The 16554-nt window shown below is 36.2% G+C and overlaps 1 protein-coding gene across 2 annotated transcripts in view; it reads left to right on the top strand.

The window, feature by feature from the left end:
- Nucleotides 1-10789: 10789 nt before the first annotated feature.
- IMPG1 (interphotoreceptor matrix proteoglycan 1) overlaps nucleotides 10790-16554 on the top strand; it is a 55981-nt gene continuing 50216 nt past the window's right edge. For both annotated transcript variants that reach the window (XM_072926596.1, XM_072926594.1), the window contains exon 1: nucleotides 10790-11887. In XM_072926596.1, coding sequence (XP_072782697.1) covers nucleotides 11821-11887 — 67 coding nt within the window. In that variant the 5' untranslated portion in view covers nucleotides 10790-11820. The remainder of the gene's footprint in view (nucleotides 11888-16554) is intronic.

The raw sequence follows: 16554 nt of genomic DNA, 5'->3' as shown, positions 1-16554 counted from the left end.
TTTACAAAACACTTAAAATGACAACTATTCTACAGCACACTTTTCTTTGTGGAGAGTAATATAATTTAATGAATGCAATAAAATTAAGCATGTAACATAATTCACAGCAATTTAAATTTATGTGCCATTAACTGCTTTCCTGCAGAAAAGCAAAATATAATTTGAAAACATTTCTCCTCCATTGTGAATAAAGACCCAATTTTGAAGTAATGATGATACATTACAGAAACATTTATGTACTTTTGGTAGGCTCTATGATATTGAATAAGGAGCTCTGCATCTTTTCTTTATGCTTCTCAATCATCCTCGTGTGATAGACAATACTTTGTCTTACATAAAAGTGTTATTTCTGTCAGGTAAATCACTTATACCTAGCTCTAGGTATGTGCAATCAGCATCCTTCCTCACAGTGAATTCCATCTTTATCCAGTCTGCTCCCATGAGGCATGCAGCACAATGGCTCCAATACAGCTTCTACAAATCCAGCAGTGAAAGGTTTTATTCACCAGTTTTACTTATTTATTTCTTTTTCTGTGAAATTTGCTGGGTAAGCACTGTTTCCAAGGTACATCAGGAAATCAATATCAAAAGTCTTGCTGGGAAAATTTTAACGCATTTCAAATTTTTAACATGGTACTTAATTTATCTTACCTTCATTATCAGGAGTCTTGTCACATATGTGATAAGACTTTGTTACTGCATTAGAAAATTGAATACTGATAAGAGGGTATTATATATGATAAACATTTGATCAGACTGTCATATTACAGCAGAACAGAAGCCAGTTTCTAGATTCAAAGAATTACATTATGGAAGAACATGGAGTACACTAGCTCCATTTCATAGACAACATAGGAATACTGACAGTGGCCCTATTCATGGTTATATAAAGTTTATGTAAGATTGAAATCAGTGCATCTCTGTATGCCTTTTTCCTGGTTTTTCAAAGTTCTAGGATATTTTAGGTAAAAATTACATCTGTTTCCTGAGTCATTATATATAACATTATATTCTATTGCTTTCTAGCACTTCTATTTTTCTCATTGTTTCTATGAAGTGTTTGCTACTACTGACCTCCTTCTTCTTCCTTATGATCCATTTTATTTCGTCACAATATCTGCATTCCAAATTCTTCTTATTTTGTAAGTTTGTTTGAATTTTTACACTTGCTTTTATATAGATACACTTTCTCCTGAATGAAAATCTGGTCATCATGAGGGATTTTTGCTAATCAGAGTGTAATTTTTTTCTAATAATTTCCATAACTCCAAGAACTCATTCTTTTCAGCTATGTAAGTTAACTTCTCTTTTCTGACCTTCATGAGTCCCAATTTATTTTGAAATTTTATTTGTAGTTAAGTTATACTTTATAGCACAGAGTTTAAAAAAATTATGCAGTTTTTCTCAAAAGTGGCCACTGCTGTTTTCATATACTAACAGTGTCAGATTTTCTGTGAAAGTGAGCATTCACCCTTAAATCCTTTCTCTGGCATAAAAAATGTCCCACATTTTTGTTTGCAGACTAGCTGTGACAAATGTCTCTATCCAAACCCAAACAGCACAAACCCTGAAACTACAGTCCTGGAAATGCCAGCATGGGAAACTGCCCCTCTTGCCAGTTAGTCTGAATATCAACAATTTGTATTGCACCCTTCCCCATATATCTGACCTGAAACCCTGACTTGGAATTTGGATCATCCAGAGACATCCCACAAGCATATTCATGAAAGACCTTACTGCACACCAAAATAAGTTGCTTAATAAGTACTGCTCTGTTTTAAAGTCAGTTCTCTAGTTTGCATTACTACTAAGACACAACAATACCAGTTCAGGAATTTTAGCTTAGTGAAGTATTCTCTTGGATTGTTCCTGAAGTGTTGACTTTCCCAAAATAGCTAATACCTTCCAGCCAAAAACAGAGAGCCAACTTCAACAATAAGATATACAACAATTTATTCATGTATGAAAGGGAGAAAATGGGGGAAATATATGTAAAGAAATAAAGGAACAATATTAATTTGATAGTCAAATAGGACAGAATACTGTTTTCACCTTGCTCCTGTAAGTTTAGACAATAATATGCTTATTACTTTCCTTTAAGATAAAGCAAACATTCTATTGAAAGAATTCCTACAAAGCAAGATTATTTGACTGATAGATGCCTCAAAGGTATTTGAGCAAATGGGCCTCATGTAGAGCCCACAAATAATTTTCAGAGAAAACTCAGGTCCCAGGAAAGTAGGAACATCTTCATGTGTCATGACCACATTTACTCATATGGAGACTCCAGGGCAAGACAAGACAGCTTCTAAAATCCTGTATGGGCTCCCTGTGAGAGATGTTAACCTGGGATTTTATGGGTTCTATGCATTAAATAAGGATGACCATGCATGTTTTAAATTAGTTAATTAAATCACTGCTAAAAACTTAATATGGAGCTTTGCAGTTCCTGGCTGCTTAATTCTTTTTCCTTGTCTCTTTTCTTAGCAATGCTGAGTGTGTGCTGCTACAGCTTCAACACTAGCTGCACATAAATACAGATGGACTTTTGGAACTGCTACACAAGTTATAGTTCTCAAAAATGCACATTCAAACTGAAAACAGGCATCTGTGGTAAATGGAGGAAAAAACACGGGGCAGTGACATCCCTCCAAAGACACCGGTCGTTTTCTTTCCTCTCATATTATTCAAGCTGTTTGAGGGGATAATTTGCAGGTAATGCCAAGTCCTCAAGTCCTCCTGAAGATAGAGTAAAAGACCTGTTTGTTTTAAAGTGCTGGTCTAGAAAATTCTCCTGGAACATTTCCATGGAATCTAGCATCCAGGAAAGCATCTGAGCCCAAAAAAAAGCTCCCAGCCTGGTGAGAATGTGAGCAGTTTCACAAAAAAATACCTTTTTGCAGAAGCAGAGTCCCAAACAGATCTCAGACAGCAGTAGAACAGCTGCCACTAACACCTTTGAGAAACAGTATGATGACCTTCAATATAGTGTGATAGTAGCATTTATTTGTTACCAGAGTGTTTATGAAAGTGAGGCTTGTACAATACACACACAACATCCTTATTCCACAGCTTCTTATCTAAATAGACAGGCAGATAAAAGCTAGAGAGAGGATTAAACAGACGAAAAGAACAAGAGGAGTAAGAGCCTGCAAATTTCATGTCAGCTCACATACTTTTGTATATTTGTCCTTTGGGCAGAATTTAATTTATAAGGGGTTACTTGACAAAAAGACAGAGGACAGAGGAAAGATATTAAAGATGGCCAGAGGGAAGGAGGGGAGGTACACAGAGTCTGGAATGAGGCTGAGCTCACAGTCTGTAAGAAATGAAGCTCAGGGGGTTGCAGAAGGTGGCTGCATGGCCCAGGGCAGCACTGTTCCTAACTGGAACTGCAAAAAGCAGTCTATGTGTGAACTGTGTGGGGACAGAGGCACTACCCTGTCTTGCCTCTAACAAGTGCATAGCACAGAGGCAGCCCTGAATTGGTAATAAGGACACACAGCCAGCCAGAGCATCTCACATAGGTATGAAGCTATACAGAAAAGTTGCTGGGTTTAATTTCTTCTGTGCCAGAATCAGCCTTGAACTGGCTCCTCCAAAACCATTTTTCTGGCTGATCATCAGTGTGATGCAAAAAGCTGCTGGATCCCAGAGAGGGCCTATTCTCTGCTGACTCAGACCAGAATGATGAGGAATCCCAGTTCACTGCTCAGTTATCTCAGAAGTAAGGTGAGAGGAACCCACATAACACATCCTCTTCCATCAGCATCGAGTGCAGCATCAAGCTCAGCTGACAACAGAGCCTGGTTTCTGAAGCCTGCATCCTCCAGGGATGGCCCTCATTGCACTGAGGCATGAAGAAGCTGGGGCCACTGTGGGAACCTGAAGGTAGCAATGATGAATGAGAAATTGAAATAAAAATATGTCTGAAGAGGAGCTAAATAAACCCTCATGTTAACACAGTATGCTGGGAGGTAGAAAGAAGGTACACTGCAGTTACTTATCTTTTCCTAATAAAAGGTAAGCTATTTGGCCTTCTAAATTGTAATTTTGTGGTAAATTCGGAAGACAGGAACTACTTGCATATTTCTGTAGCCATCAGTGATATGCAGAGGGAAAGATGGAGGAACTGCCAGTGGATGGTAGTATTGTATAAGATAAAAGTAGTTTCTCGCTTCTTACTTTACCATTATCTACCAGGGGTAGCTAATAAACATAACAATCTTTTACTCCACTCTTAGCTTTTAAAATAACGTACCATAGTGGGCTGGAAAACAACTTCAGGCTGAGACACAGAGGAGATGAGAAAACTGCAGAAAAAAGCAGAATGAAATTAGGAGATGGAATGAAATAGGAAGGTCAGAAAGCAGAGAAAGCAGATGGCAACATGGGGAAAAGAGACCAGACGAGAGGCCAGATGGTGACCAGGGGGGAAAAAATAAAAAAATGGTACTTGGACAAATAATTCGTTGGAAAATGTGATTTTTTTAAATGGATACAAAATATCAATCAAAGACTGAGACTGTAGGGTTTATTCTGGACTGGAAGGGAAAGAAAATGGGATTTGCGTACAATAGATTTTCTTCTCAGCTCCTCCCTTCCTGCCAACCATATGCCCCATCAGTGCATCTCAGGATGTTTTACACTGGAAGTAACTTAACCACAACTGATCCTATATTGCGAAAACATTTTTGAACTCCCATCCTATTACTTTGATAAATTCTTGCCTTCATTCCTGGGGAAGGGTCGTCTTTAATTGAGAATTTGTATGTAGAATGTTTTTTGAAATATTGAAGCATATTCTAGGAATCAAAGAAAGAATGATGATAATAAAAATCTGAGCAGGTTATTAACACCATTTCTAACAACACACAAACTTTTGCCTCATCACAGAATTCAGTTCCAGAAATGAACAAATGCTGTAATCTTTTTCTTTCTATTCAACTAAACTTTTCCTTCTTTGAAGTGTAATTCATCTTACTAGACTCCTAATTGTGCATGGAATAATTCTTCCTTCTCTGTGTGTATTATACTCTGAAATCTTTGTGTATGAATATATTTGCCACATCAAAGAATCCCTTTGAAAATACTGGTTGGAGATGAATGTGTCTTACAGAGGCCCTGCAGTAATCTGAAGTGCTGCTCACTATGCAAGTGCCGTAGAATGGCTGAGTGAGCAAGGGGCCTGTGCTGATCACACTGTCCAACCCCCGGGAAGACCAGGGTCAGCTAGAACAGGCTGCTCAGCTGTTTTTCCAAGAATGTAGACTTTACAGCCTCTCTGGAGACCACTGTCCCAATGTTCAATCATTCTTATATTTTAAAAGTCTGTTCAAATATAATTTTTTTTTTTATATTTCAGTTTGTACACCTTGCCTCATGTCCTTTCACTTGGCAACACTGAGGAGCCTGGTTCTGCCTCTTTACTCCCTCTCGTCAGGTATTTTTAAATGTTGTTAAGACTCTCCCCTGAGTCATCTCTTCTGAAAGCTAAACAATCCCAGCTGTATTCAGCATGCAGAGTAATACATGCATAATACATTTGGCCTTGTAGAATACTACACTAAACCACAAACACTTTCAGACATACAAATCTGGAAAGGGGAAGGGAAAAAAAAACTGGAAGTGAGAGGTAACTGACATCTTCATAGAAAAACAAGGTCACAACCATATTAAATTATACATAACAACTTCTCAAGCAGTTTAATGAAAGTGAAGAAGTAATTTTTAAGTATGAGAAAAACTTTACAATACCTGCCTTTGGAAACAATAAAAATACACCCATCCTCACATAAAATAGCCAAAAAATATTCAAATTTTTTCTGTTTGAAAGGAACACCAACTAAGAACTCATCTAATTGATATTTTCCTTAAAGCTCTTCAACACCAAAATCCAACTGCTATTTCTGTTAAAGCTCTTCAATACCAAAATGAGACAGAGCAACTGAGCAATAAAACCAAGAACTATAGAATGGTTTTAAAGAGAGAAAATGTTTCCTTACCCTTATTTTGCATCAGCTACATTTCCAAAAATTTATCTACAAGATCTGCATCTGCATAAAACCCTGTAGTCTGAAAGCCCTTCAGAAATAATGGAAAATAATAATAATAATAATAATAATAATAATAATAATAATAATAATAATAATAATAATAATAATAATAACAACAATAATAATAGTTGCTGCTGTTGTTGTTGTTGTTGTTGTTGTTAAATTCCTTTAATAGTGCTTGCACTGTTAAAGGTAACATGGGATACAAAGAACAAAGCATGATATGAGTAATGGCAGTGTCACACTGTTATAATGTTATAATGTTATAATGTTATAATGTTATAATATCTAAACTATAAGGGAGTTTATTGGTGGTAAGAACAACATCAAAATTAATTTTGTGAGATTCCATGGAGGGAATCGGCAGCAACACTACTGGGAAAACCATCTTCTGCACATACACAGAATCGATTATGTAAAGAATTATAAGCATGATACTATTGGACTCTTAGAAAGGAGAATCCATCAAAAGCATAAATTCCATCAGATGAGAGGGCAATTCTTGTACAGTTGAAAGACAACCTGCTTCCCAAAGCAACTCTGTCAGAAGAGGTTTTTCACAGCATTTCACTGAGTTTAAACACAGTAGATTACTAAAAGCAACTGAAGCAAAAATTCCAGCAATATACATAATAGTAGTGTTTAAATTATTTTAAAATTCCCAAACTTTGCCAAGTCTAATTAAAGGCAATCTCCACACTATTTCCTACTTTACTATATTCCTATATTTTGTTAAAAATTATTGAAATTATGACAGCCACTAACTTTGTTAATGACAGTTACCATCACACATGTAGATTAGGAAGTTTCAGGTCAGCTCCTTAGAGTCCTGCTTAATGTCACCTGTCCCTTTCAGAAACCAATAGCAACACCCATCCCCTCCTGAAAAAAAGAGTAAGAAATTCTTAGGTTAAAAATAGATACTGTTTCCATAATAAAGATAAATTTCCATACATTTGCATATATTTTTATCTCTCTGGGTCGCTCTAACCACAGCTTCAGTGGCACAGAACACTGGAGCACACATTAGGATGTTTTGCAAGACCTTTCCAGAAACTCCTGCCTACTAGATCAGCCTTGTGCACAGGAAATAGAGTCATTTCATACTTCATTCTCACATGGTAAATGTAGAAATAAAAACCCTGATGAACAAATGCAGACACTGTGAATGACAAGCAATAGCTACAAACTGTGAAAGAAAAAAGTTAACATTGCTAGGCTAAGCAAGGAAGAGGAACTATTATCTTACACTCAAAGAGGGAAAAACTAAGATAGTGTAAAGATACAAGCACAGATAGCACTTTAGACATCTCCCTCCTTGCCTTCTCTTTCACTGCTAAACATCTTCTATTACCATTAAAAGAAACTGAGCTACCAGCTTTCTTCTGTTTGGAGAAAATATATGGCAAAAGACCCCATCTCTGCAGGCTCTCTTCCCATAAAGACACTTTGATAGCTTCATTTTTTTAGAGCTGTTAACTACAATGTTCAACTTAATTTGCTATCCTGCTGAGGACAGATTTGTGACCAGTAAATCTACCAGTTACTCTATCAGATAAATCTAGAAAGATCCTTTCCCAGCATCAAGAGAAAAGCAACGTGCTAAGAATAGGAAGAAACATGTTTCAGCTCCTTATGACTCCCCATGATAGAAGCTTAAGGCAGCCCCATGAGTAACAGAAGGTTGTGTATTGGTATGCAAGCAGGTGAATGATAATCCATTTGGGCAGATGTACTGTAGTCTTTATCTCCATTGACTGGAAGCTGGTGGTCAGCTTACTGTTTTGCCACTTACTAGGAAAAAAAAATAATTTTAGTTCCATTTAGATGTTAGAAAATACCAAAGAAAAGTCATATCACTATCAACATGAGCATCATTTGTTTATCAGTGATCATCTTAAAGCAGGCAGAGGTATTTTCTTCATAATTATGCTGAATTGTTCAATTACTACCATGCTTTTTTCATACCCTTATCTCCCTTGGCACAGTAAACAGTATTTAAGTACATAAATCCTTTTAAGAATGCACAGTCTAAAAAAGTTTCAGAAGAAAGCAGAAGTAATGGTGTCAAGCAGTCCTGAGAGATCTACTGACTGATAACTCATTGTTTAAATGTAGGCACATGATACTTTTTCCTGTTCTAACTGATAAGGGGCTCTAGGACTTCACAAATGTGATAACAACAGCATAACAGCAAAGATTCTTGAAGGCCCCAGAGAAACCTGGAGATATTTTTCCAGTGCAGAAGTAGTCTAGGGTTATGTCCATGAAAGGCAATATTGAACTGCATTCATGTATCACTGCTTCAGTGTTGTACTCAGATTAGAACTCCTCCATGGTCTCTGCAGAACAGCAGATCATCAGGCTCCATGTTTTGGAGGAGAGAGGTGTCACAGAAAATAGACGAGTTTGCTTTTAGCCTGAGCAGTAAGCTTGACTTTAATGGAAAGTTAGTCTGAGTTAATGACTATAGCTCAGTGCCTAAAGGTATTCATGGATGAGATCAAAGACTCAGTTAATCTACTATCTCATCTGTGTTTATGGCAAATAAATGGGTAAAGAAATAACATAAAGAACAGGAAAGCAAAAGTGATGGTTTCCAGCTTGTCTTTAGTGCATTTGACTGATTTTGTAGAATCTAATTTAGTTGCAACTGGAAGAGCTTTTGTATCCCATTCCCAGATGGTGTTACTGTTCAAAAATGTCTCAAATTCCTTCTCATTCTTAAAGGAAGAAAAATTTTATTATGTCATAGTTAATTTGGAAATTATTTTGTCTCAGCAAGCTGCCAAGACAAAAAATATAAAACCTCAGGAAAAAGGTAGGCAATAGATGCCTGAAATGAAATATTCCTCTTCTTTCTTCTATTTTACAAGAAAAACTGAGACACTTAATCATTCTCTCAATTTTTATGTCAATTTTCTTTCAGGCCAAAGATTTCAAGGCTTGGTAATATTTCCTTATAGGGAAACCGTTCCATTCTTCTGATAACTTTCACCACCATCTCATTCAAATTTCTAGTCTTACTAGGCAATATTGCTATTGCAGGACAAGAGTATGACACAACATTTCATTTTTTAAAAGTGTTTCTTTCCATTTTATCCTTGCAGATCAGGAGGCTGAGAGACAAGTCTTGATTAGGCCAAATTCAAAAGCAGAAAAAGGACCAGAAGAATCCAGGTTTCCTCATTTTTGCAATCAAAGGAAACAGCTTTAGTTGTATTTAAACAGTATATCAGTGATTATTCTAGATATGTGCAGCAATGCACTCAGAAGACCAGTAACAAGTTGAATTTAACCCATTGGTAAGCACTTATCCTGGGTGAATGGATATTTTGGCTTCCAGTTTTGCCCTTCCCATGTTTTGGTACTATATTTGCAATGCACTATTGAGTTTCAGTAGATTTTTTTTAATCACCTTTTAACAATATATAATTATTGTTGACAGCAAACCAACTAGAAGAAACACTTCTAGATTAATTAACAGTGACCTATAATTAAACTCTGCAGTACTTAGAGATGGAGTGGTCCCTAGATAATATTGCTTTAGTTTTAATGAGTGTTTATCATTCTTGTTTGCTTCCCCTGTGGCAGTTATCAAGGTTAGTTACAAAATTTCTTAATTAAATGGAACTACATAGAAGGTACAGTCTTAGCGGAAAACAGCTTGAAACATTCATTATTTAAGCATAATCTCAAAGTGTGAAAACTCCTGCCCTATAAATTTTTAATCATAATTTGCCTATAGAACTCAATCTTTTCCTTAAGTCATATCTTGACAGTAAAAACAGTGCCATATTTTAGGATTTTTCTTGTTCCTTTATCTCTGAAAAATAAGAATGTGTTATTAAATGTCTGCTTTCTCCAACATGTGAATGGCTCAGAAATACACTTTTATATGAAAGCTTTGATACAGGATTTCTGATTCCTGGTCCAAGCTTCACTAAGCAGTTTCTAGAGTAATTAAGTAAATCTCTTTATTGCACACTTTCAAAATGTGGTCTGACAAATTAGAATCCTAATGGAATTAAAGGATCACATTGCTACCAAATTCCATATGGAGTTTGGTACCCAGAGTTCTCTGAGGAAATAATCTCCCTTTCACCAATTCCATATTCTCAGATGACACCAAAATGGCAGATTCCACCACCCTGAGAAAAATTATCTTTCCTTCCAGTTGTTGCAGATTGAAAGCTGAAGTAACTAAAAATAACATATCGGGGGAGCTTCATCTTCCAAATATAAAGCTGTTGTAAATGTTTGCTAAAGATTACCTTCTATGATTTCACTATATACAATATAGTAAATATATACAATACGTAAAACATGTAAAGACAAATATTGGTACTGCTAAAGAATGATCCTTATATAATAATACATTTTTCTTCAGTAGCAGTTCTAATCATCTCCACTGCTGCTTTGCATTGTGCTGCTGGCAAGGTATTCTTAATTTGTTTTGTTGGATTAATAAAACAATGTGCATGAAAGTTTGTACACTAAAAAAACAATAAAATCTTGTGTGGACCCAGTCCAGTCTGCACAATAGCTGGTCTGAGTAGTTAAAATCAGGCTATCTTGGAATGGGAGGGAGGTTACCATTGTTTAAATCCTAAGTAAAAATAGAATACTGATTGGGTTCAAATGAAGGTTGCTCTTAAAGCAACTTGTGCTTACAGATTCTTGATGCCAGAGATACCTCTCATGTAAAAGCCCTTTGAAAAAAAAAAAAATTTAAGGGGGAGAGACCACTAGAAATGCCTACCTGGGAGCATTTTCAGGTGTAATGAAACAGTAAGAAAGGTATTGAAAAATGGTAAGTATGGAACACTTACACTTGCCAGTATGTAACTGGAATAGATATCTGTGAAACTGGAGCAGAGCTGTTTGAACAGTGTATTCAGTCGCTGCCAATTCTTGGCCTAGTTAGAGCTGTATGCTTGAAACAGCATTTCCCACCACTTTCTCTTTTCCTCCCACCATGCAGCACTTTCCCTGTCCCAGTCACAGTTTGGCATCAGATTGTTCCAGCCCTGAACACTGCTGCAAATTACTGCTGAGTCATCACTTCACCCCTGTCACAGGACATCATCGTCACTGCTCCGACAGGAATATTGCAACGGCAACCCTGTGGTACAAAGGAGAGAGGATTGCAAGACATGGGCAGCGGAAGAGCTGAGCATTGAATGTTCTTTCAGGAAAAAGCTATCTTAAGGAAGTTCCCTGGGGTTTGTGGTCACTGGTTTGGAAGCAGCACAATTATCTCTCCCCATGCTCGTATGCCATACCTCCAGAAAGCCCAAAAGAACAACACTCCAAGGCAATGGGAACTAGAAGAGACTTCCGTTGTTTATCATGGTGCTGTTGAAGTCTCCTGGGGTTGACAGATGCCGCTCCAGAAGGTTAATAAGATGAAGAAAGCTCTTCCAGCTGGACCGTAAGAGGGATTATGTCTGAGCAGCAGATAAACAGATTATTCCAGAAACAGACACTGCTTTTTTTTAAAACTTCGTCACTCTTGTCTTACCACTCCAGTTCCCCAGGCTAGAAGTGTGGGCGTTGGAGGGGTTCGCCCACCTCTTGCACTCTGGCACCTGTTGCACTCTGCCCAGTTGCAATTCAATGCAGTCCAAGGTTGGAGACACCTGAAAAAGAGAGACATTTGGGGATTTTAGTTCTCTAAGAAAACAGAACTCTTCTACTTTACCAAAATATTCTAGTTTCCTGCATGACTGTTCTTGAAAACTGTGAATGATCAATAGACAGCATGCATTTGAAAACTGGATTAATATTTTTGATCATTTGCCTTGCTCTCCAAGTTCAGGGAAGCAGAGGTAAGTTCATCTTAATCTATAAGGTTTAGATGAATTTTGCATTGCATATATTGAGAAACAAAATATTTGCAAGATCAAGGGCTTTCATTTTACAGATTGTTTAGTTAGAATGTGGTGTTTTGACAATTCTACTAGAGACACTGTGGTTACTTCTATAAAGCTGAAAAATAAAAAACTGGCATTATTTCTTATGCGTGTTTTGCAGGTTTTACAATATCTATAAGAGATGCAATTTAGCTTCATTTTACCTGAACATGTTCTGTTATGAAAAAACATATCTGTGAGACAAATATATGGAAATTTAAAAATGGCTGAAAGATCATCTAAGGGATGACATGATTAAAGATGGTCTTTCATCACTGAAATTAAGAGAAAGTAGCAAAGTATATATCTGCATTTACTAGGGAAGACAGTTATTCTGATTATTAAAAACAAATAGATTCTGGAAGAATACACCATACTGGCAAATATACAAAAATGGCAATACCACTAAGGATTAACGCAATAATAACTGCAAAATTATTTGCAAGAAAAGAGAAACACAGGGAACTGTTCTGTACTTAGTACATAAGCTGACTATTGCTCTATTTTAAAACATTTAGAAGTTCACAACATTTATAAAGCTACTTCAACAACAAAAAAGAAAATATGATGACGTAATTTTCTCTGGTTAGTCCCATATTCAAAAAATTTAGAGCTTTGGAGAATGCATTTAATTTTGGAGGAAGTTTCTCATTAAATTTTCTATCGATGCTTTGATATTTGCATAATTGAATTAAAAGCTAACATTACAACTGCTATGTGTGCTCAAGTCAATGACCTCCTATTTTTATGTCAGGCCTGCTAATTAAATGCAAAGAATGTAAAATTATAAAAGATAAGTCTCCTCAATGTTATCTAAATATTTGTTAGGGAGACAGTATGAAATATAGCCTACTGTCAATACTATCTGGAAAGTTTTATTTACACGTTTGTGTTTTTTAAAGAAGCTCCTGCTTTTCTTAAAGAAATACAGAAATACAGAAATACAGTTCTTGCATCTCAGTTAAATCATGCAAATCTTCTCTAGTGGACAAAGTACTGAAAAAATCATTGAGAAAATATATAACTAGCGCTAGAATTATGTTTTGTGGCTCTTTGATTTTACTTTTAGATTTTATGCAAATAGTTTCATTTAATCACTAATGATATTTTGGAAATGTGGCAAAAAATGAGAGAATTATGATCTTTCACGTCTGACAGGAAAACAAGTCTTGTCAAAATGTGTTGTCTTTGCATTTAAGTTGCATATTCTGTGATGGAAAGAGAAAGAATGAATTCCAGGCAATTCATGCATGTTTGATGGCATTGTTGCAGCCCTTATTTATAATTACAACTTAGAAAGCAATAGTGGGAAAAGTAGCATCACATAGTTTCACCAAGCGCAAATTGTGATTGTATATTACAAAACACTCTCCATAAAAGACGAGAAAAATAATGGGGGACTATCTTGACAAAGAGGAATACTAAATAACTAGAAATATTCCTTGCTACCAGTTCAGTAAAGTGCATGTGGAATGCATAAATGTATAATTTTTTTTTTTACATTTAGTTATGCCATACATAATATTTTTAAACTATTTTATCTCAAATATATGCACACAGATCTCAAAACACATAATGCTTGTGTTAAGAAACTTCTTTTTCAAAGAAGTTCTGGAGATACTTCCAGAGCTCTTATTTTATGACTTAGCATTAGGGTCAGATACTTACAGAAAATACTTTAAAAAAGTATATAGTCTCTCCCAGCAGTCTGAATATTTGCATGAATCACTCATTGGGGCTCCTAGGTGTTTTGAGACCTTTGCGGTCATTCAAATTTGCAGTACATGTAAACTGTGACAGACTAGGAAATAAGATACTAAGATATAAAACATCCCCATCTTAAACAACAACAAAAAAAAAATAGAGATAATTTCTAAATATTTAAAGGGTTAGTTGATTTTTTTTCCTCATGAAAAACTAAAATTCAAATTCATTCTTTTCTCACATTTATATTTAACAAAAGGTAGGTTAACAAATATGGAGCTTGCTTAATAATATTTTTTGGTCCTTCCTCCCAGTCATTTGGAGGCTCTCCAGGAACACCTCCAATTTCACAGTAAACAAACAGGAAACCATAGAGAGCAAAATAATAGTACGGTGTTTAACTTTTGCCATAATTTTGCCACTGTCCTGACAAAAATTGTCTCTAGCACTGGAAAGGGAAAGTGAGAGGGATAAAACATTTGTGACAGCAAAAGATCTGTGCACACAATCTGAATAGTAAACTACTGAATGGCCAGATTAAATACCAAAATGCAGAGGAGCCCTGAACTCTCAAAACTATGCCTTGATGCTGGGTACATCTTAGCACAAAATAGTGAGAATGTAGAGGGGAAGAGTGTATTCAAGGCTATTTTGTGGCTTTTTTTATTCAGCAAGCAAATATCTGTTATTTACTCAGCCATTCCTCAGGACACAAAGGCTTTGTGTGTGCTCTATGAAATCATTTTAATTCATTCTGACTCACCCCTTCCCGCTAGGCTGTTCTAATTCCACAATAAATGTTTCAGATCTTCATTACTATAATTGCCCTCAAAAAATAAGAAAAAAAAGTTTAAGCAAATTTGTTCCAAAGGAAAAGGAAAATCAAGGAATATAAAGCTTCAAACAAAGAAAGAAAACAATATATATTTGCTTTTTTGCACTAGGATTATCTTCTACTCTCATCCATAAAATAAGAATTACCATGTTAAAGTTGGCTTTCCCGGCTGGGTTTAAAAACTTATGAAAAGAAAGATTTTTCCTTTTTTCTCTCCTTTCTCAAACAAATGTAACACTGCACTCTATATGGGATTTGATCTTTTCTGTTTTCTGGCTAAAAGCCAAACTTTAATATAAATACTAGACCATTGTCACTGAATCCTAAAGATTAATTCCAGGAATAGTCACACCTGTGCCATAGGGATTAGTGAATTGCATGTGAATGAACAGCAAGATATATGGGATTTTTCTTAGAAAACATCCGTGGACAAGATGGTCAATATTAATGATCCAAGGTTTTCTCCTTCTACAGGACATCAGCTGACAGGCTACAATTAAATAACTGGGAGTCTTAAACAACTAGAAATTCAGATTGTCCATGTTCATTTCTCAGCTAATTTTGGAGTCTTTGGGGTTTAAGCAGTGCACTAAGTGACATGGGCAACACCCATCACAAAATAAACATGATTTTCTTACCAGAATACAGTTTTTCTTCGCCAGAGGAAAATTCTGTATGCATTCTGTTGTATTTTAATGCTTGGAAATATTTTTAAATATGTTCTCATTCTTTTTTTACCTCTGTCCAGCCTTGTTCCTTTTGGGATTAAAATTAGTCTTCTGATCATTCTCTGTCACATAATGCTTCCATGTTAATCAGGAATTAGGCGCACTATTGTACACTCCATGAGATTTGTACTTTGTAAGCCCAACTGTGTTTCAATTTTTTCCCCTTCAGAATGTGTGATACTGAACAACACACTTCTTAAAAAGAAAGCCATCTATGTGCATTCTTATACATGTCTGTTGGCATTTAGTCACTGTCAGCTGCTACTTACCTGACAGAGGTTTCAGAACAGTAACCTGCCTGAAAAACATAAGGTTAACAACCATCTGGAAGTACCCTGACACCTTCCACAGAGTAGGTGTGTTTATATACCCTTACATAAATGTAGTATGCCTTATCATTGTATGCAAGCATCATTTTCCCCCTCACCTGTTCTGACAGAGTAACACTGTTATCCTCATTTCACAAAAGCATGAGGGCCTGAGATGTGACACACAAACTGAAGTCCTGGCTGGTAAGAGGCATTGCAGTCATAAAGCAGGACAGCAGCAAGGGTTGATGGGCTAATTCTGGTTACACAGACCTCTGCAAATCAGTAGAACCCAGGCTCACCGCTACATAATTAATTGTACTTAGGCCACCATGTTGTCTTTCCATTGGTGAGGTTCTACTGGCTTCTAAAGTTTGCTTTAGTGCAGAGCCAAAATTACCTTCTTCCTGGCCACTCAAATGTTTCAATACCTTCCTCAGACTTTACCCAACTTTATATTGACAATCTTGGTGCTCCTGTTACCTGAAATACTGGTTTTAATGGCTGTGTTGCAGATATACCTTTCATACATATGACTCATCACAGATCATATAAACCCAGCAGTTTCAGGCAGGAAACAGCAATGCACTCCTCTTTAATTTTGTGATTTCATGGTGATGGCACAAAATGAAGACATTTCTATTCAAGTTCTTGTCCCTTTCCCCTTATCCATCAAAACTAGATGAATAAGTCATTTTACTTAGATCGAGAATTGGATTAGGTGTCCTCCAAACCAAACTTGGTCTATGCAGTTTGATACTAAGTTGAGTAAGGTTAAGTGCAAGTCATGCTCTGTCAAAATGATGTGGAGATTGTAGATTGTACTGCAGAATGAGTGACCCCAAACTGTGAGGAAAATTGACCAATTTTAATTACACAAGCTGAAGTAAAGAGATGACGCTGGGGCTTCTGGCACCTTTTCATACACCAGACATCCTAATTGTTATCATATGTGAATAGGATAATACATTTATTGAGTTACCTCAATAAACTCATTCTGCACTGCAA

This window comes from Taeniopygia guttata, chromosome 3, assembly GCF_048771995.1.
Source record: "Taeniopygia guttata chromosome 3, bTaeGut7.mat, whole genome shotgun sequence".
Lineage (NCBI taxonomy): Eukaryota > Metazoa > Chordata > Aves > Passeriformes > Estrildidae > Taeniopygia > Taeniopygia guttata.
Note: the sequence above shows the minus strand (reverse complement) of the source record. Positions and strands in the feature narration are given on the sequence as shown.